Source organism: Lepidochelys kempii, chromosome 5 (genome assembly GCF_965140265.1).
Source record: "Lepidochelys kempii isolate rLepKem1 chromosome 5, rLepKem1.hap2, whole genome shotgun sequence".
Taxonomy (NCBI): domain Eukaryota; kingdom Metazoa; phylum Chordata; order Testudines; family Cheloniidae; genus Lepidochelys; species Lepidochelys kempii.
In genome coordinates, this window is record NC_133260.1 from 62,529,684 (window position 1) to 62,552,102 (window position 22,419).

At 42.8% G+C, this 22,419-nt stretch overlaps 1 protein-coding gene across 3 annotated transcripts in view; it reads left to right on the plus strand.

Moving 5' to 3' along the window:
- The window catches only part of LOC140911468 (endoplasmic reticulum aminopeptidase 2-like), a 50,512-nt gene that overhangs the window by 1,267 nt on the left and 26,826 nt on the right, over positions 1-22,419 (plus strand). For all 3 annotated transcript variants that reach the window (XM_073344570.1, XM_073344569.1, XM_073344571.1), the window contains exons 2-4: positions 18,184-18,813; positions 20,937-21,075; positions 21,952-22,086. In XM_073344570.1, the coding sequence (XP_073200671.1) occupies positions 18,299-18,813; positions 20,937-21,075; positions 21,952-22,086 (789 nt within the window). In that variant the 5' untranslated portion in view covers positions 18,184-18,298. The remainder of the gene's footprint in view (positions 1-18,183; positions 18,814-20,936; positions 21,076-21,951; positions 22,087-22,419) is intronic.

Consider the following 22,419-nt stretch of genomic DNA (forward strand, 5'->3'; position numbering starts at 1 on the left):
TGCCATTATCTCAATCATGGATTAAGATTTTGAATTGAAACTTATCCAGAACTGATCCCTAGAGAACCCCCACTTGTTATGCCCTTTCAGCCTGACTCAGCCCTTTCAGCCTGACTCAGCCCTTTCAGCCTGTGAATCACTGATAACGACTGTCGGAACTGTTTTCCAACTAGTTTTATTGCACTCATCTTATTTTAGCTCCATCTAGGTTGCATTTTCATAGTTTTGTTTATGAGAAGGTCATGGGAGACAGTATCAAAAGCCTTACAATAAAGGCAAGATAGACCATGTCAACTACTTCCCCCCATCCACAAGGATTGTTACACTGTTAAAGAAAGCTATCAGTTTGGTTTTACATGTGAGACTGCTTGAATTAGCTACATCAGATGGCCTTTTTTAGCAAAGTAGGACCTGTCACTGCTGCAGGTAGCCGGGTCCTACAGATAGCGCACACGCGCGCGCGCACACACACACACGTAAAAAACTGCAATCTGTAGGGATGTGCTACACCAACACTGCAATCTGATGAACCTAATTCCTACAGATAGCAGTTTCTCACACCATCACTGAGACTGCTATCTGTAGCAATTAGCTACATCAGATGGCTTTCTTTAGCATAGTAGGACCTGTCTCTGGCAGGTAGCCCAGTCCTACAGATAGCATTTTCACACACACACACATTTGAAATACAGAGATATGGTCAATATTTCTAGCCTCAGATACAAATGTTACATGCATACAGGTTGGATAAACACAGTTAATAGGTCTTAAGTTTTGCAATGATACCCCACATCAGCCATCTTGCATGAGGTATATATTAGCTTTGTCATATCCATATCATAAGCATATTTTCATAAAGAATGTAGAGTATAATGTCACACCCCACATGTACGTTTGCTGATCTGCAAATAGTAAAAGATCATGCACCTTTGGGTGCAAACATTCATGACAATAGTGCAGAGCCATGCAAGGTCCATGATTCTGTGTGAGATGGCAGACAGTGAGGAGGGCCAGGCAGGTTTGTGGGTTTAGAAAAAAACATTATGTATACGTTTATGTATGGGATAAATATAAAATTAGTGGATGGCTAACAATGCATTATAAGAAGTTGAATCCCATGGCCACAACCAACCCTCTCTGACCTGTTTGGTACCCAGCATACACTGCCAAATCAAAGCTTCCCAAAATATAGTGGGATATCTATTAATCATAGAATCATAGAATATCAGGGTTGGAAGGGACCCCAGAAGGTCATCTAGTCCAACCCCCTGCTCAAAGCAGGACCAATTCCCAGTTAAATCATCCCAGCCAGGGCTTTGTCAAGCCTGATGCACCTCACTCTGCACCTAATGGTGCACCTCGCTCTGAATCTATACAAGTGCTTCTGGTGAGTACCCTGATTGCTGAGACAAGGAGTCCAGGAGGCATGCACACAAGTGACATAGTAACCGTAGTGACTCTATGCTGACATAACTTGAGTTAACACACACTTAAAGTGTAGATATGGCCTTAGGTATATTAAATGTTTGGGAGAGTTAACAGGAACAGTATGAGGGTAGACTAAGATTCATTCAGGTCTTTAGGCTCAAGGCATTGGAACTAGCCTTACTGCACCCTACAGGCTCAGAAACAAAGAGGCTCATTAAAAAAAAGATATCATTTATTTATTAAAATTTCTTGACTAAAGGGTGTATAACTCATGATTTTAGAATTCTTGTGGTTGTAAAGGTACCTTGGCGTTGTAGATGTGTGTTCATTATATTTTGAAAGGCAAAACTATTAATGGGTTGAAAAAAGAATTAGATCAGTCCCTCAGGATAAGTACATTGGCTATTAGCCAAGATAATCAGGGATGCAGGCCCATGCTCTGCATATCCCTAAACTGTCCTTTGACTGCCAGATGCTGGGAGTGGACAATGGGATGGTTCACTGAGTTATTGCCTGGTCTGATCATTCCCTTAAAAGCACCTGGCATTGGCCACTGTCACAAGACAGAATACTACATTAGGTGGACTATTGGTCTGACCCACGATGGCAGTTCTAATTTTCTGCAAAAATTACAATAGATTTTTTTCCAGCGAGAAAGACATTATAGGAGATAGTGTACTGCCTTTACTGAATATTTGAGAATCAAGCTGTATACAATGGCATGCGGAAAAACACTAAGGGCTAGACTGAGAGGCAAAATAACAGTTGCAAAAATGCAATTCCCATTGATGGATTGACTCAAAACAAAGTTTTGACACTAGGCCAGAAATTCAGTCAGCTCTAAAATGAGAAGAAAAAATTAAATTTAAAAATTCAGGGAATCCCAGCAGCAGATAAGACAACTTGGGAAACTGCTAGGAGACTCTATGCAATCAGATACAGTGATGAGGGGTTCTTTGTTTCTGAGGGGATATATGTAAAATGTTTCACTGAATTAAGTCTCATGGATTATCACCATTGGCAAGTTAAAGCGCTCTAACTTGCTGCCTTGGGGTGTGAAAAATCACCCCCTCCCCAAGCACAGCAAGTTTGAGCGCTTTAAAGTGCTAGTGTGGACAGGCTCGGCTCCCAGTGCTCAGAGCTAATCCCCTCATCAAGGTGGATTACCAGGAACACTGGCACCCGCGGCAGCGCTTTGAACTTTGTAGTGTAGACATAGCCTCAGTAGGTTAGATCAGACAAAGAGTTGCATTGACTAGCCATTGGGATGCCTGTGCCTTTAAGAACTCAGCCCTAGGAAGCCAATACTGAGAGGTGCTTTCTGTGAGAGGGGAAATTAAAAAAGCCCCTTTGCCCCCCACCATTTTTGCAAACACAGGTGTCTCAATCCCACTGGGGTAACTGTTACTCTCTGTGCCCCAGCCTGTGCCGGGTTTTGCCCTCTGTCACCGTCTGCCAGCACCTCACACCAAGCTTAACTTCTGCTCCTCCCCCCCAGCCTGATTTTGCCCTTTAGCCCCTTTCCTAATTCTGCCTCCAGCTGCTTGACCCCCATGACCAGTCAATTTCCACCCCCTGCTCCGATTCACCCCCTTTGCCCCTTTGTAACCCCTGTAAATAGCAGTCAGCAGATTTTTACAGCTAATAAGGGCAGGGTGAAGGGCAGTGGCTTCAGCAGATGAACTGAGCATGCTCAGTACACCATCAGTAGCACATTACTACAGAGCATGCAGGCTGTGGCCGTGGCATTGGCCGCACCAGGAGTACGAGCTGGGTCCAATACATGTTAGCTGATTGTGATTGACCCTTAGGGTGGGAGCCTGTTGTTAACCACATCCAGCTAAATAGACTGGCCCTGTCTAGGTTAACGTTCTCTTTAAAATTATGTTCACCAATATATTTGAATGCATGACCTATTTTCCTAGAGTAGCCAGGGACCCTGCGTTCTTTGGGGGCAAGGGCCACTCTATTCAGTAACGCTAAGAAATAATTTTGGTCTTGTAAAACTAAAAAAAAAAGACTGTTTAGAGACTGTACAACTAAGATATAATTATAATAGCATGCTTCATTTACACCTATGGTTCCACCTTATTTCCACCACTTTTTTTGTTCAGCTGCTTAAGGATTCCAAAAGTGCAACCCATAGAGAGCTGAGATATGTATATGATCTTCTGCAGCCACTCTGTTCATTGTGGGATAGACTGTCCTTCACCCCTACCGCCAGCTGCCTAGATTCCATCTCTGGGAGCAGAAGCAAGATCATAGGGGCCTAATTCTCCCTCTTCACTCCATGAGCAAATGGCTGCAGTGGGGAGAGTTGGCCAAGCATGAGGGAGTGAAGTTACTTCCTTTCCTTTCACTACCTGCACACCTCAGCAAGTTGGACACGTGAGGAATTGTAACTGAAAAATGACTAGGAACAAAATATTTGTTCTTTGACTACTTTATAGTTTACAGTCATGGTAGTTAATGCATGTTGAAACTTGATAAGCCATTGTAATGTAGATAAATCCCAATTCAAAATTTCTTCCTGGTGCTCCTCCTGGGACACTGCAAGTATGCATGTGTCTCTTACACAGCTCTGAGCAGAAAGGCCCAATCTAACCCTCTGCCTTAGACAGACCAGTGCTAATGATTCTAACAATGCCAGACCACAAAGTCTGCTCTCTCTACAGCTTGTGGAGCCTTCACCCTTCTCTATATGAGAAAGTCATAACCAATGTAACCAGATTAGTTTAGAAACAGGTTCATTTAAATAGATGCAACCCATGTGTGTGGATACTTTAAGTTTTTAGTCTTAACTTTAGAATGCCTTATATCAAATTAGCATCAAAAAGGTAAGGAACCAATTTAAGCTAAATCTAGGGCATTCTGAAACTGAAATAAGTATCCACACAAGGGAGTTGCACTGATTTAACTAAATCTGCTTCTAAACTGATTTAGTTAAATCAGTACAACTTCCTTGGGTAGACAGTCCTTAGTTTTCTGTTTTCCTTTGTGATGAAGTCAAACAGCTAACAGTATTATGCTGACTTACTTAATTACCACTTAGATGCTTTAAGAAAAATCCAAATTGGCTTTATTGTTTATGATTAAAGTTTCTGTGGTAAACTGGCCAAACTTTTATTAACAATGTTTGTATATCATGTATTAAAACTACAACTGTGCAGTCTAATTGTATCTCTTAGCAGGGGAGTAAGTGGCAAATTATAGTATTTTAGCCAAATTATAGTAGTGTTATGAAATTAATCTTGTTGATTGCTCTCAAGACTACAGCAATAACTCAGAAACAACCCCTCATTTGTCTGGAGTGTTCAGAATTGTAACAGGGTGGCTTGCCTATGGGTTGGAGAGCCTGGACCTACACCAGCCGTATTACAGGATGAGCCACATCTGGGTTGAATCAGATGATCCTGGGTAAAAGACAACAGGAAGCTACAGTCCCTGGTGGGTTTCTTGAAGTGAAGGAACTGAGTGGAAAGAGTGTCTTTGGCAGTGATCCCAACAATTCTTCAGGAAGGTGGGGCTATGCCTCACTGGAGCCTGAGTGGATGATTGTTTCTGAGAACCTTGTTAATTTAATAAAAATGCAGAAGCTTCTCAGAAGGTCTGTAACTAAAAGAGGGAGTGTGGAGTTTGTTTTGGTGGGGGAATAGGAAGGGCACAGGAGAGTGGGGGGGGGGGTTGGGTGGCAGCTGGCCCTGTTATGAGAGTATTCTTTGACAAGGTGTCAAGGTTCCTCCCCCACTCTGAACTCTAGGGTACAGATGTGGGGACCTGCATGAAAAAACCTCCTAAGCTTATCTTTACCAGCTTAGGTCAAAACTTCCCTAAGGTACAAAATATTCCCCCCGTTGTCCTTGGACTGGCCGCTACCACCACCAAACTAATACTGGTTACTGGGGAAGAGCTGTTTGGATGCGTCTTTCCCCCCAAAATACTTCCCAAAACCCTGCACCCCACTTCCTGGACAAGGTTTGGTAAAAAGCCTCACCAATTTGCCTAGGTGACTACAGACCCAGACCCTTGGATCTTAAGAACAATGAACAATCCTCCCAACACTTGCACCCCCCCTTTCCTGGGAAATGTTGGATAAAAAGCCTCACCAATTTGCATAGGTGACCACAGACCCAAACCCTTGGATCTGAGAACAATGAAAAAGCATTCAGTTTTTTTACAAGAAGACTTTTAATAAAAAATAGAAGTAAATAGAAATAAAGAAATCCCCCCTGTAAAATCAGGATGGTAGATATCTTACAGGGTAATTAGATTCAAAAACATAGAGAACCCCTCTAGGCAAAACCTTAAGTTACAAAAAAGATACACAGACAGAAATAGTTATTCTATTCAGCACAATTCTTTTCTCAGCCATTTAAAGAAATCATAATCTAACACATACCTAGCTAGATTACTTACTAAAAGTTCTAAGACTCCATTCCTGGTCTATCCCTGGCAGAAACCAGCATACAGACAGACACAGACCCTTTGTTTCTCTCCCTCCTCCCAGCTTTTGAAAGTATCTTGTCTCCTCATTGGTCATTTTGGTCAGGTGCCAGCGAGGTTACCTTTAGCTTCTTAACCCTTTACAGATGAGAGGAGCTTTCCCCTGGCCAGGAGGGATTTCAAAGGGGTTTACCCTTCCCTTTATATTTATGACACGCCCCCCAAATCTCAGCTAGGGTGAAACACTGGCTGGGATTTCTTCCTGGAGCTCTAGGAAAAACAGAGTTAATAAGACACATGCATCTCTAAATATACTACCAAGTACATAAAGACTAACAATATTTTCCACATCTCAAGGACGATTTTAACCAGTTGATTCTGGGAAACTTTCACGGGAGAGTGCATCAGCCACTTTGTTAGAAGCTCCTGAGATGTGTTGGATGTCGAAATCAAAATCTTGGAGAGCTAAACTCCACCGAAGAAGTTTTTTGTTAGTTTCCTTGACGGTGTGAAGCCACTTCAGTGCAGCATGGTCGGTTTGCAGGTGGAAACGCCGTCCCCAAACATATGGGCGTAGCTTTTCCAGAGCGTAGACAATGGCGTAACATTCTTTTTCAGTGACTGACCAGTTGCTTTCCCTCTCAGACAGTTTTTTGCTGAGAAACACTACAGGGTAGAATTCTTGATCAGGTCCTTTCTGCATTAAAACTGCTCCCACACCACGCTCGGATGCATCTGTGGTTACTAGGAACGGTTTGTCAAAGTCTGGGGCCCTTAGTACAAGGTCAGACATGAGTGTCGCTTTAAGCTTGTTAAAGGCCTTCTGACACTTTCCGGTCCACTGAACAGCATTTGGCTGTTTCTTTTTGGTTAGGTCTGTCAGTGGGGCAGCGATTTGGCTGTAGTGCGGTACAAATAGTCTGTAATAACCAGCCAAGCCTAAGAAGGATTGAACCTGTTTCTTTGACTTTGGGACAGGCCACTTTTGGCTAGCATCCACTTTGGCCTGTAGGGGGCTGATAGTTCCTTGACCCACCTGGTGTCCAAGGTAAGTCACTCTGTTTAGGCCTATTTGACACTTCTTAGCCTTAACAGTTAGTCCTGCCTCCCTTATGCGCTCAAGGACTTTTTGTAGATGTTCCAGGTGGTCTGCCCAGGAATCCGAAAATATGGCCACATCGTCAAGGTAGGCGACTGCATATTCTCCTAATCCCGCTAGGAGACCATCTACAAGTCTTTGGAAAGTGGCGGGTGCATTTCGCAGCCCGAAAGGGAGTACATTAAATTCATACAGCCCGAGATGTGTGATGAAGGCTGACCTTTCCTTGGCAGATTCATCTAGCGGTACCTGCCAGTACCCCTTGGTTAAGTCCAAGGTAGAGATGAACTGGGCCCGTCCCAGTTTCTCTAATAGTTCATCTGTGCATGGCATGGGATAGTTGTCTGGGCGAGTTACAGCATTTAGCTTACGGTAGTCCACGCAAAAACGTATTTCCCCATCTGGTTTGGGAACTAGAACCACTGGAGATGCCCATGCACTTTCAGAGGGGCGGATTACACCCATCTGTAACATATCCTAGATCTCCCGTTCTATAGCAGTTTTAGCTTGAGGAGACACCCGGTAAGGTTGGACCCTAATTGGGTGAGCATTACCTGTGTCAATGGAGTGGTATGCCCGTTCAGTCAGTCCTGGGGTGGCTGAGAACGTTGGCGCGTAGCTAGTGCACAGCTCCTGGATCTGCTGTCACTGCATACGCCCAAGGGTCATGGAGAGGTTCACCTCTTCCACACCACCAGCACATTTCCCTTCGTAGTAAACACCTTCAGGCCACTCAGCGTCGTCTCCTCCCTGGGCTGTAAACTGACAAACCTTTAATTCTCTGGAATAAAAGGGCTTTAGAGAATTAATATGGTACACCTTAGGCTTTCGGTTGGAGGTGGGGAATGCTATGAGATAATTAACAGCTCCCAGGCGCTCCTGGACCATGAATGGCCCTTCCCACGATGCTTCCATTTTATGGGCCTGGAGCGCCCTTAAGACCATGACCTGGTCTCCTACTTTGAAGGAACGCTCTCCGGCATGTTTATCATACCAGGCTTTTTGCTCTTTGAGCATCCTGTAAGTTTTCTCTAGCAAGGGCTAAAGAGGTTCGGAGGGTGTTTTGTAGGTTGGTTACAAAGTCCAGAATGTTAGTTCCTGGAGGTGTAAATCCCTCCCATTGCTGCTTCACCAACTGCAATGGCCCCTTAACCTCACAGCCATATACAAGTTCAAATGGGGAAAACCCTAAACTGGGATGGGGTACAGCTCTGTAGGCAAAGAGCAACTGCTGCAATACTAGGTCCCAATCATTGGAGTGCTCATTTACGAATTTACGTATCATGGCCCCCAAAGTTCCATTAAACTTCTCCACCATGCCATTTGTTTGATGGTGGTAAGGAGTGGCAACCAAGTGATTTACCCCATGAGCTTCCCAAAGGTTTTTCATAGTTCCTGCCAGGAAATTAGTCCCTGCATCTGTGAGGATGTCGGAGGGCCAACCTACCCTGGCAAAAATGTCTGCTAGTGCCTGGCACACACTTTTAGCCCTGGTGTTGCTTAGAGCTACTGCTTCCGGCCATCGGGTGGCAAAATCCATGAAAGTCAGTATGTACTGCTTTCCTCTGGCTGTCTTTTTCGGAAAAGGACCCAGAATATCCACAGCTACTCTCTGAAATGGAACTTCAATGATGGGGAGTGGCTGGAGAGGGGCTTTGACCTGGTCTTGGGGTTTTCCCACTCTTTGGCACACCTCACAAGACTGGACATAGGTAGAAACATCCTTGCCCATTCCCTCCCAGTGGAATGACCCCCCCAAACGGTCTTTGGTCCTGTTCACCCCAGCATGGCCACTAGGGTGATCGTGGGCTAAGCTCAAGAGCTTGGCCCGGTATTTAGTTGGAACTACCAACTGTCTCTGAGGATGCCAGTCTTCCTGGTGTCCACCAGAAAGAGTTTCCTTGTATAGAAGTCCTCTTTCTACAACAAACCTGGATTGATTAGAAGAGCTGAGAGGCGGTGGGTTGCTCCATGCTGCCGTCCAAGCTCTCTGGAGGCTTTCATCTGCTTCCTGTTCGGTCTGGAACTGTTCCCTTGATGCTGGAGACATCAGTTCCTCATGGGATTGTGGACCTAGGCTTGGTCCCTCTGGAAGCCATATAGAGGATGGAGCTGTTTCTGTTGACTGTGAACCGCTCTCCGCTGGTGCACTATGTTGGGATTCAGGCTCCGGCTGAGCCTCTTGTGTAGGGTTATCGGCTGCTGCCAGTTCAGGTTCAGTGGGGCCCTCTGGTGTTGAGGTTGCAAGTACTGGATTCAGTGCTGACACGGGGTCTGGTGTTGGTTGTTCGGCTGGTTCCGGTTCTGGGACTGGTTCCGTCTGGGTCTCTGGGACTGGATCCACTACTGCTGTTGCAGACATTGGCTTGGGGTCCGGGTCCATCACCTCTGACCGGGTTCTGATAGAAGTTTCCGGAACAGAGCTAGGCCTCACGGCTTGTTTAGCCTGGCTGCGGGTGACCGTTCCCACCCTCTTGGCCTGCTTCACATGCTTGGCCAAGTCTTCCCCCAACAGCATGGGGATGGGATAATCATCATAGACTGCAAAAGTCCACATTCCTGACCAGCCCTTGTACTGGACAGGCAACTTGGCTGTAGGCAAATTGAAAGAGTTGGACCTGAAGGGTTGAATAGTCACTTGGATCTCTGGGTTGATTAAATTGGGGTCCACTAAGGAAGCATGGATAGTTGACACTTGTGCTCCGGTGTCCCTCCACGCGGTGACCTTCTTCCCGCCCACACTCACAGTTTCCCTCCACTCCAAGGGTATCTGGGAGGTATCTGGGCCTGTGGACCTCTGGTGTGATTCCGGTGCAATGAACTGTAATCTGTTGGGGTTCTTGGGGCAGTTGGCCTTTACATGCCCCAGCTCGTTACATTTAAAACATCGTCCAGCTGACGGGTCACTGGGGCGAGGTGGGTTGCTGGAGAACGGGGTGGTGGGACGATAAGGGGTCTGGAGGGTTCTTTGGGAGGTAGGTGGGGCTTTGGGCGGCCCCCGGTAATAGGGTGTGGTCTGGGGTGGTCCCTTCTGGTCTCCGCTCCAACTGCGACCAGTTTTCTTCTTCTCTGCCACCTCCACCCATCTGGCTCCAATCTCTCCTGCCTCGATTACAGTTTTGGGCTTCCCGTCTAGGATGTATCTTTCTATTTCCTCAGGAACACCCTCTAAGAATTGTTCCATTTGCATTAGGAAGGGCAAATTTACTGGAGATTCAACACTTGCTCCTGATATCCAGGCATCCCAATGTTTCACAATGTGGTAGGCATGTCGGGTAAATGACATGTCTGGTTTCCACCTTAGGGCTCTGAACCTCCGACGAGACTGCTCGGGTGTTATCCCCATTCTGACTCTCGCCTTGGATTTAAACAGTTCATACTTGTTCATGTGTTCTTTAGGCATTTCAGCTGCCACCTCAGCTAAGGGTCCACTGAGCTGCGGCCTCAGCTCTACCATGTATTGGTCAGTAGAGATGTTGTACCCAAGGCAGGCCCTTTCGAAGTTTTCTAAGAAGGCCTCAGTATCATCACCTGCCTTGTAGGTGGGGAACTTTCTGGGATGGGAAGTGGTACCTGGAGAAGGATTGCTAGGGTTTGTTGGTATATTCTGCTGGGCCTTTATCCTCTCCACCTCCTCCACATGCTTCCTCTCTTTTTCCTTCTCCTCCTCCACATGCTTCCTTGCCTCCATTTCCCTCTTGTGGGCAGCCTCCTGTACCTCCTTCTCCAGCCGCATGAGTTCTATCTGTCTTTCATGTTCCCTTTGTTTTTCCTCAGCCTGAAATTTGGCTAATTCCAGCTGTAGTCGAGCTGAGGATTTGGTCATTCTAACCTCTCTGTTTTTAACTAACTTTACACCCGAGGTTTAGAAATAAACAAACAAAACTTGGCTGTAAAATTTTGCTGTGCTGGAATAGAATACCTATTCTCTGATAGTGATTGTCAGCCTACAGAAAAAGACAATTCCCTTGTCTCTGCTCTTGGCCCAAATTAAAGCAAAAAACCTCCAACTACTTGGAAACCTGCTTACCCAGCCCAAAGAAAAAGCAAATGGGTAGAACACACATCCCCTATTTACTTTTAGGAAGAAAAGAAAAAAAAACCTCTGGGTTGGAAGACTCTGAATTTCCCTGCAGGAGTTAAGTACCCTGCCTCCAGGCAAGGAAAACCTGCAATTCACAAGATAATCCCCTTTTGTCTCTGCTTGGCCACAAAGCAGAGAAAAAATAATCTGCTTTCAGTTTCAACTGCTTTCTGGACTTCCTTTCCAAAGGAAAAAAAATTCCTTTTTAAAATCTGTATTTCTAGTTCAAAAAATCTCAACTGGATCTCAAAATGATTTCAGGTTAATCCCACCACTATGCCACCATGTCAAGGTTCCTCCCCCACTCTGAACTCTAGGGTACAGATGTGGGGACCTGCATGAAAAAACCTCCTAAGCTTATCTTTACCAGCTTAGGTCAAAACTTCCCCAAAGTACAAAATATTCCCCCCGTTGTCCTTGGACTGGCCGCTACCACCACCAAACTAATACTGGTTACTGGGGAAGAGCTGTTTGGATGCGTCTTTCCCCCCAAAATACTTCCCAAAACCCTGCACCCCACTTCCTGGACAAGGTTTGGTAAAAAGCCTCACCAATTTGCCTAGGTGACTACAGACCCAGACCCTTGGATCTTAAGAACAATGAACAATCCTCCCAACACTTGCACCCCCCCTTTCCTGGGAAATGTTGGATAAAAAGCCTCACCAATTTGCATAGGTGACCACAGACCCAAACCCTTGGATCTGAGAACAATGAAAAAGCATTCAGTTTTTTTACAAGAAGACTTTTAATAAAAAATAGAAGTAAATAGAAATAAAGAAATCCCCCCTGTAAAATCAGGATGGTAGATATCTTACAGGGTAATTAGATTCAAAAACATAGAGAACCCCTCTAGGCAAAACCTTAAGTTACAAAAAAGATACACAGACAGAAATAGTTATTCTATTCAGCACAATTCTTTTCTCAGCCATTTAAAGAAATCATAATCTAACACATACCTAGCTAGATTACTTACTAAAAGTTCTAAGACTCCATTCCTGGTCTATCCCTGGCAGAAACCAGCATACAGACAGACACAGACCCTTTGTTTCTCTCCCTCCTCCCAGCTTTTGAAAGTATCTTGTCTCCTCATTGGTCATTTTGGTCAGGTGCCAGCGAGGTTACCTTTAGCTTCTTAACCCTTTACAGGTGAGAGGAGCTTTCCCCTGGCCAGGAGGGATTTCAAAGGGGTTTACCCTTCCCTTTATATTTATGACACAAGGTTAACAGGGAATTGTATGAATTTACTTGTCTGGATAACTGAGCTTCTCTCTCACTATGTAGTGCCATCCTAGGGAAAACCTAGGTGAATGCTGATTGAACCTTTCTTTGCCAATCCCAGAATCTGAATACAGTAGGGGGTGTGTGTGTGTGTGTGTGTGTGTGTGTGTGTGTGTATGTATATATACACACACACACACTAGCTGGGGATTGGGAGTTCATAAAATGAAACATCTGAAAATTACGGTAGATACAGTGTATGAATTGTAGTATGGTGCAGGGCATTGCTTTCTTGTTCTACAAACTACTGTAAAAGAGTTTCCAATGCAATGGAGGCATCAGACTGTGAAGGAGTGTTGACTTGTTCATCAACATAACTCTTATGTGATTGTGGTTGTCTTCTTTTCATCTGTTGAAAAAAATGGTTCATATAACTAATCATTTGTATGATTGGTGTTCATAAATGAATGGTCTACTGTAACCCTGAATGTGGAGGGCTCCACAGGTGTCATTCACCATTTGGAACATAAATAGGTTTTATCAGTTCAAAAACTGTAGAAGCTTAAAGCCTTAAAACTTTGATTAGTATTGTGACTATTTAAAATGTACAGTAAGAGGGTTAGAAGTTCTCTGGGAGCATTCAAGCATGCTAATCTAAACCACCTTGTGAAAGTTACAAGTAGTAGCTAGAAGGCAGGTAGGCCAATAGCCATATTATCCATTTTTATTTTTTTGTCTGGTACAGACCAGACATCCCCTTACGTGGGTCCAAAACTCTTAGAAATGGTAGTAAGTTGTGCTATTATTTCATGAGACTTTGATCAGTGCAATAGCTGGGCACTACGGCTCTCAAATCACTTTAATCTTGGAGAACAGTGACTCTGGTCATCAGTGTAGCTTTAAAAGATATACAGCTGTACAATCTCATATGCCCCCCACACCTCTCTCTCTCTCTTTAATCAATATTTTTGTTCAATATCTTCATAAATGATCTGGAGGATGGTGTGGATTGCACTCTCAGCAAATTTGCGGATGATACTAAACTGGGAGGAGTGGTAGATACGCTGGAGGGCAGGGATAGGATACAGAGGGACCTAGACAAATTGGAGGATTGGGCCAAAAGAAATCTGATGAGGTTCAATAAGGATAAGTGCAGGGTCCTGCACTTAGGATGGAAGAACCCAATGCACAGCTACAGACTAGGGACCGAATCGCTAGGCAGCAGTTCTGCGGAAAAAGACCTAGGGGTGACAGTGGACGAGAAGCAGGATATGATTCAGCAGTGTGCCCTTGTTGCCAAGAAGGCCAATGGCATTTTGGGATATATAAGTAGGGGCATAGCGAGCAGATCGAGGGACGTGATCGTCCCCCTCTATTGGACATTGGTGAGGCCTCATCTGGAGTACTGTGTGCAGTTTTGGGCCCCACACTACAAGAAGGATGTGGATAAATTGGAAAGAGTCCAGCGAAGGGCAACAAAAATGATTAGGGGTCTGGAACATATGACTTATGAGGAGAGGCTGAGGGAACTGGGATTGTTTAGTCTGCGGAAGAGAAGAATGAGGGGGGATTTGATAGATGCTTTCAACTACCTGAGAGGTGGTTCCAGAGAGGATGGTTCTAGACTGTTCTCAGTGGTGGAAGAGGACAGGACAAGGAGTAATGGTCTCAAGTTGCAGAGGGGGAGGTTTAGGTTGGATATTAGGAAAAACTTTTTCACTATGAGGGTGGTGAAACACTGGAATGGGTTACCTAGGGAGGTGGTGGAATCTCCTTCCTTAGAAGTTTTTAAGGTCAGGCTTGACAAAGCCTTGGCTGGGATGATTTAATTGGAGATTGGTCCTGCTTTTGAGCAGGGGGTTGGACTAGATGACCTTCTGAGGTCCCTTCCAACCCTAATATTCTATGATTCTAATCTGGGTCTTGTCTAACAGGTGTCTGTAGCCTTTGAGGCCTTTATTGGAGAATCAGAAGCAACAGGTGTTTATCAGGGTTCCAAGTTGCTGATGCGTAAAAACTTTTGAGCAGCTATGGCAACAAAACTAGTTGCTTACAAGTTACATGCAGCATTTTTATACAGATGCTCAGTAACATGGAGATGAGCCAGTTATAAACATCTAGATACCTATGGATAGACAAACTCTTCCCAAAAAAATTTCTGGCAATAGCTTGCTTTCTCTTCAGTAGCTAGCTGCCTTGAGATGCATTCTTTTTCAGAACTTTCCCCAGGTCCCTGCATCATTTTACACAACTGAAAACATATTATTGATTTATACTCTCCAGTGCCCATACCAATATGGGAATCACGGCTGCCTCAATTTTTTGTTAATCCTGAAGTACTGGTATTGGGGGGGGAGGAGGAGTTGAAATAGTTTGCGTTATTGAATTTTCTATTAAAATGTCTGCTTATCTCCAAGAGACAGTCGTGTGGGCCATACTGTCAAGTAGAAATAGCTGCAATATGTTTGACTTCATGACTGAAACTTGGTGGCCAAGCCTAGTTTTTTCTGTGATCATTGGGCATAATAGCACTTTATATAGTTCCTCTGATACCTACACAATATGATTAGTATGACAGTCCTTGGCTTGAGGCCTTTCTCTAGCTATGTCACCCGCTGATATAAATTCACTAGGATTCCTTTCTTTAGTGTTAACAAAAGAAGTTACACAATTCTAAAATATAGGGATCATATGTAGAATTGCTCTACTGAGTGTCATTAATTATTGTGTGGATTAGTGACATGGAGGAGAAAGGTGGGGTGGAAAGTGTGTAGTTCTGGTGTTTGTAAAAAATGGAGAAGGGTTTTTCATACCATACTGATTTTGTTTTTCTAACAAGTGCACTGTTTTTCAGAACAGCTTTATGAAAAATACTGCACTGACCAATAACATCAGTATTTCTCTGCTGCACAATTAATGACCAAATGTTATGGTTTCAGAAATTGCTGTTTGTTTGGCAATAGAACAAAAATCCTATGCAGAAATAGGGAAGACAGCCCATGATTATAACTGTCTTTTGGGAGGAAAATTCCATTGGAGTAGATCCTCAGACCTTTGACTTCAGTTTAAAATAAAAATCAACAGTACAGATTTCAAGGTTGTTGGGTTTTTTTTAGTCTGGGATTTTCAAATGAGCTTGGGAAGGGGGTAAGTACCTAAGTCCTATTCCTTTTCTATTTTTAAAGCTTCCTCAAATGTAAGCCCTCAGTACACATCTTTACTTTTAATGCCTTTACTACAGTTTCAGTCTGTTTCAGAGATAGCTGTGAAGAAAAAGCATATATATGCATTTGTTTCACAAATAACTAAGTATAGGACAGCAGATTGTATTTTGATAAAATATTGCAAAGTTGTTTCTGAAAAGTTAAAAATCTTTCAATTGGCAGCCACAAGAGGTGGCTATTTTCCTACTCTTGTCTCAACAAGAGTGGGTGACGACAAACTGAAAAGAAACTGAAAATGAAAGGACAATTCTGCCTTCTGTACGGTTAAAGAAAGAGATGAGACGGTAATGTACTGTAGCACCTATTTGCTTGTTTTATTTATGTTCTGTATTTTATTTTTTACAGGATTTTAAAATGTTTATGTTATCCTAGGCCTCTTTTACTGGTTTAAGAAAGACTAAAACAATCAGCCACTGAGGGTGAAATTCACTCTGTGCAGAAGGCCATCAGAAGGCCTGTGCAACACTTAAATCATATTTCAAAGAGTAGGCCCTGATCAGCAAGGCACAAAACCTTATGATTTACTTTAAACATGAGCATTCCCTGGGATGTGTGAGAGCCTGAGCTAGAGCCTTAAGTGAGATTTTAGTGGTGTGTAAGCCTTCTGCTGTGCCCTCTGCACGGGGGACGGGGTGGCGGGAAAGCCAGACTAAGATCTCAGAGCCAGCAAACAGCATTTGGCGCATATAGCAAATACTTAAGGGGAGGCAATAGACCATCACAATTATCATAGTTCTTTATTCACTGATAAAGACAATTTTGGAGATTTTTCCATTCACCATTAAATTTTGGGAATTACTGTTGCTTTGTTTTTTTTCCTGATAACTTGTAACTATTTGCAAAATGTCTTTCATAAATGAATGAATTTAAAATGTGAGTTGAAACTGTGAAAAATAATAAAACATATGTAAAACTGGAGATCTCTTTATTCACTCAGCTTCACATTAAAATAACTTTTGTAAGCAAAAGTACAAAATAAAATTTCAATAGTTTTACTTCTATTAGTCTGGGAAACAAATTAAAAACAGTCAGGTACTGAGGCTTAAAAGTGGGGTCCTGATGATTTGTAACAAACAGACAATGTTTAACTGAATTGGTTGCGGATTTTTAGTGTGGGTCATTGGTGCACAGTTTGATTGGTATTCTGTCCTCTGAGCATTTTAAGTACAATTTGTGCTTCTAAGAGTGACTTTGCAGTTTTGAGCCTTCAATTTTATCTAACCTATCTTGTATTTATAAACATAAATAAGGCTAAGATTTTGTCAGGGATATTTTTAGTATAAGACACGGACAGGTCATGGGCAATAAAGAAAAATTCACGGAAGTCTGTGACCTATCCCTGACTTTTACTAAAAATATCCCTGACAAAATGGGACGCTCAGCTGTGGGGTCCCCACACCATCTGTAGAGGTTGGGTAGCTACCGGGGCTGCTCCCAGCGCTGGGGGCCCCTTTTGCCTGTAGAGATTCAGAGCTTCAGGGTCCCCCAGCTCGGAGGTCCCGGGTACCCCCTCCACCCACAGTGGCTGGGAGTTTTGAAGGACCCACAGCGCCTGTGGCAGCTTGGAGCTCTAGGGTACCCTACCCTCCGTGGCAGCCAGGAGCTCCGGGGAGCACCCACATTGGCCGCAGCGGCTGGCAGCTCCAAGAGTCACCCAGCTCCTACGTCCACGGGGAACTGTGGGGTCCCCCTGCTGGAGCAGGCGACGGGGAGACCCTGCAGCTCCTGGCTGACGGGGCTGAATTCACGGAGGTCACAGGAAGTCATAGATTCCGTGACTTCTGCGACCTCTGTGGAAAAAATCATAGCCTTAATTATAAAGTGTCTTAAAGCAAATCACAGGTTTCTTTGACCAAGTGTCTTGGACTCTTCCCTGTAGCTGAGCTCCATACCAGAGCTGTTAAGCAGACGCGTATCAGAGTTGCACAGCTCTTAAAATTTCTTCGGTGGTTGATTGACATTCATTGAGGCAGAAAAATGTCTGCACCCAAGCTAGAGCAGCATCATTCGCAGGGGTCCTGATCTCTGACAGGGGTCTCTGTTGCTGCTGAAAAAACAGCCTGGTCTGTGGCACTGGGTACTCTGGTACTGAATTTGGGTTGTTTGGAAGGGCCCTACTTAGTTTCTCAGGGCTGCTTGCTGCATCTTCATTTTCATGGCTGCTAAGGGGATGCTAAATCTTTTCATCATCCAAGTTCACAATTGGAGGAACCCAACATTTCTTATTTTAATCTTGCATTGTTTAAACATAGGTAAGGCAGTGCTAAATACAAAAACAAAACAGGAAGAGCCAAACAGAATTTTAAAGAATTATTGCGGGGTTTCCCCCCTCCAATGCACAAAAAATTCATTCAAATATCTTGCACTCTCACATAGCTGTGATAACTATACATACAGTTGCACACACTTCTGAGTATCACAGTTTGGGAAAATCAACTCTTAATGATGCCTTCACCCGAACATGGAACACAATACTTAAAAACGTGTCTGGATCCTGCAATCAGAGCCATGCTGGCAGACCCCTGCACCAGCATGGATTGGATTGCAGGATTTGGTCCATGATGCGTAAAATCCCTACTAGTTGTCAGAGCAACATTAACACATTTTTAAAATAAGTCAAGTTCTGCCCCAAATAACTTGATTGTACATATACAGAGTGCTCATATTGATCCTTTTCTGTCTTTCAGGATAAGCAGTCAAGAAAGTCTCCGCTAGACAGAAGATGTGTGTTTTTGTTTTGTTTTTGTTTCTGAGTGTTAGAATAAAATGTTGAAGTAGCTAACATACCAAATCCTATGAACAATGACAACATTTCAGTGGCTGGTGGCAATGCTATTGATATTACACATTTTGAACTTTGTTGGAATTAATTATGCCCTCAGTGGAGAAAGAAGCAGTGAAAACACATCTTTTCCTATCGCAACAAATGGACAGCCATTTCCGTGGAATAAATTAAGGCTCCCTGATTGGATTCTTCCAGTCTATTATGACCTTCTAATTCACCCGAATCTGACTTCATTAATATTCATGGGATCTGTGAAGATTCAAGTCACTGTGGTACATGAAACTAGCACCATAGTCTTACATAGCAAACATCTGGAAATCACCAGTGCAGCTATTGAGGAGGAAAATGGAAAGACCCAAGCAGATTTAAAAGTCTTGGAATACCCGCCCCATGAGCAAATTGCCTTTCTATATGCTGAGCCATTGCTGGTGGATAAGAAGTATTTCCTTTCTATAAACTATATTGCCAATCTTTCAGATGGTTTCTATGGCTTTTATAAAAGTACTTACAAAACTAAGGATGGTCAAATAAGGTAAATAAAGGCTACAAAAGACTTCATACCATATTGTTATATTGATCTTCTCAGTATAAAGTTCTTTTACTTTAAACTGGAGAAAATAATGCTATAATAGTTTAATAACATGCTGACTTTTTATCTCTAAGGGTTTTATTTTGTTTGCTGTACATTAATACTGCTATTGTTGTATTCCACTCTCTTCATGTAATAATGTCTCCCACACCATAATTGTTGGTTTATATTGTTGCTGTATTTTTTCTTTTCTGATTTTATGAAAAAAATAACTATTTAATATTAATTTTTTTCATAAAGTCAGAAAAGAAAAAATACAGCAACAATATAAACCAACAATTATTCCAAAGCTCTATTTAAATAGAAACTGTAAGAACTGATTACTATATCAACCTCAATTAATACACTTTTAGGGTAAAATACTACTCCATTCTACTCCAACAGTGAATATGTTGTCTAAAGTATAGATTTCAATTTCATAATCTGATCTTGATTCTAGTATGAGACTTGCAGTGACATCAATGGAAATTTTAGTCAGCTGTCAAGTATCACTGAGAGGCAATTGATTAAAGTAAATTGGGCGTAAGCTCTTAAATCACTTAGGTGCTTTTGAAAATGTTACTCTCTCTAGATAAGGGTGCAAATATCTTCATAAACTTTTCACCATCTTCCACTATGCGCTTGTATAAGCATCTCGGAGTTACCAATTTCTGTTGGACTTTATAAGTAATTCCTAATTAATTGTTCCAAAAGGGAGAGGAGAATGTCACTTTTCAAATACTTCTTCTGTAATTATATGTTTTATGCTGTGGCTTGTCGCCATTTTGGTCCCAGGATATGAGAGAGATTAGGTGGGTGAGGTAATATCTTTTATTGGATCAATTTCTGTTGAAGACAAGCTTGAAAGCTTGTCTTATTGGTAGGGCCCTACTAAATTCAGAGTCCATTTTGGTCAATTTCATGGTCACAGGATTTAAAAAATCATAAATTTCATGATTTCAGCTATTTAAATCTGAAATTTCATGGTGTTGTAATTGTCAGAATCCTGACCAAAAAAGGAAGTGTGGGTGTGTGTCACAAGGTTAGGGGGGGTTGCAGTACTGCTACCCTTACTTCTGCGCCGTTGCTGGCAGCAGCGCTGCCTTCGGAGCTGGGCAGCTGGGGAACGGCAGCCGCTGGCCAGGAGCCTAGCTCTGAAGGCAAAGCCGCCCGCCGCCCACAGCAGCACAGAAGTAAAGGTGGCATGGTGTAGTATTGCCATCCTTACTTCTGCGCTGCTGCTGGTGGGACACTGCCTTCACAGCTGGGTGCCCGACTAACAGCTCTCCAGCTGCCCAGCTCTGAAGGCAGTGCAGAAGTAAGGCTGGCAATACCGTGACCCCTCCCCTTAAAATAACCTTGCGACACCCCTGCAACTCCCTTTTGGGTCAGGACCCCCAATCTGAGAAACGCTGGTCTCCCCCATTAAATCTTTATAGTATAGAGTAAAAGCACACCAAAAAAACCAGATTTCATGGAGGAAGATCAGATTTCATGGTGTGTGATGAGGTTTTTCTTGGCCATGAATTTGGTAGGGCCCTACTTATTGAATCAAATTCCGTTGGTGAGATAAAGAGATTACCTCACCCACCTAGTCTCTTTAATCAGATTACATGTTATTCTGAAGAATCAAAAATAGCGTCAGTGGCAGCATGGATACATAGTTCAGATCTGTCTCTCTTATGACTTAACCATTTCGTAATTTTGACAGGGGACAATTGTACTGTGACCTGGTATCAGGATTTTGTCATGGTCAGAGAACCTAGTTACAATACAGTTTTCTCCTGACCCAGTTACAACAAATGACAGGATTCTCAAAGATATATAGGTGTCTAACTCCCATTGAAATCAATGGGAGTTAGGTGCCTAAATACAATTGAGATTCTGAGCTATGGTGCCTCAAGGACAGCACCCACTAAGTTCTTTGAAAAGTCTCTACAACTACCTTACTGTTTAGATTTCCTTTAAGCAAGCAATTTTCCTTATAGGCTATCAAGTGAATGTTGAATGAGTTTTGATTTATTAATTTACCTTGGTAAAGAAAAACACTTTTCTTGCGAATTCTGCTGCTTGCTGTCTCCTTTCAGATTGTTGGCTTCTACTCATTTTGAACCTACTTCAGCCCGCATGGCATTTCCATGTTTTGATGAACCATCCTTTAAGGCAAATTATACAATAAAGATTCGGAGGGATGGGCAACATAGTGCACTATCTAATATGCCAAAGGTGAATTTTTTCAGTTGTATCCTCATGTGCTTTGCACTCATGTATGTATTTTCTTCCTTTCTTTATTGGGTGGTTGCTATTCATGTGTTTATATGAGACCAAATAAGGTGGGCCTGTGATTTCCTTATATCAAGCAAAGAGTTGTTTTGTCCCTTGTTTTTACATTGTCAATAATATGAGAATAAGGGGGTATATAGAACTAATTCAAAGAAATAATTCTTCATGCAACATCAGCCTGAGGAATTCACTGCTGTAGAATGTCAGAGGCAGATACCATGCAAGGGTAATTTTGTGACCTCTTTAGCAGCATCTATGATTATATATGCTAAAATAACAGTAATCAAATCTCATGGCCTGTGTTATTCAAGAGGTCAGACTAGATGGCCTTAAAATCTGAATGTATGAATCACGCTTCAGGACATAAACTGATTACTGACAGGGGACAGGAAGAAATTTAGCAAAGCAGGAAGGAACATTGCAAAAAACATTTATCTGCCTTCCTCTGAAATATCAGGTATGGACTATTGTCACAGGCAGGATATTTTGACTTGATGAACCAATAATCTGATCATCTGGTATGGCAAATCCTATATCATTATTATGTCCTATATTAAAAATAAAAAAAATCTCTGAGCTGATCGTGGTCCTTTACTCACCAGCCCTGATTATTCTATCCTTCAGCTGCAGGAAGGTTAGGCAGGTAATTTACCCCATCTCGCAGTGCTTGCCTAAGTTCCTGCTTAACTTTCACATTGGATAATATATGTTGAACAGTCTTACAAAGAACAGCTGGCAGTTTTATTGAAAAATAAAATGCATCTACATACTAGAAGCAGAACTGAGTATATGTGGTCTGTCCCAATTCATGTTTTTTAGGTAAAGACTCTAAAGCTAGACAACCACCTGTTTGAAGATCACTTTGCAGAGAGTGTAAAAATGAGCACCTACTTGGTAGCATTTATAGTTAGTGATTTCCAGTCAGTCAGTGGTACAACTTCATCTGGAATTAAGGTAGGTTTTAAATGTGATTATATATTCAATTGAGAAACCATCCATTTCCCTTCCTTCCGTGGCCAGCATAGATCACTCAGACTTAACAATTGGACTTACTTTCAGAACCTGTCAACAATACTCTTTACTTGGCTAAAAGGATCAGCAATGTGCAATGCAAATCAAGTAACTTTTACCTTCCAACAGTTTGGGGTGCTGCCTACACAATGGTCCTAGCCTTTGTTGAACTTTTAGGAATCAAATCCAGGGTTCACCCAACTAAAATCCACAGTATAACCAACAGACCACATCAAGGTCCTGCCAGCTATACTGAAGGTGTAGAAAGTGGATAAG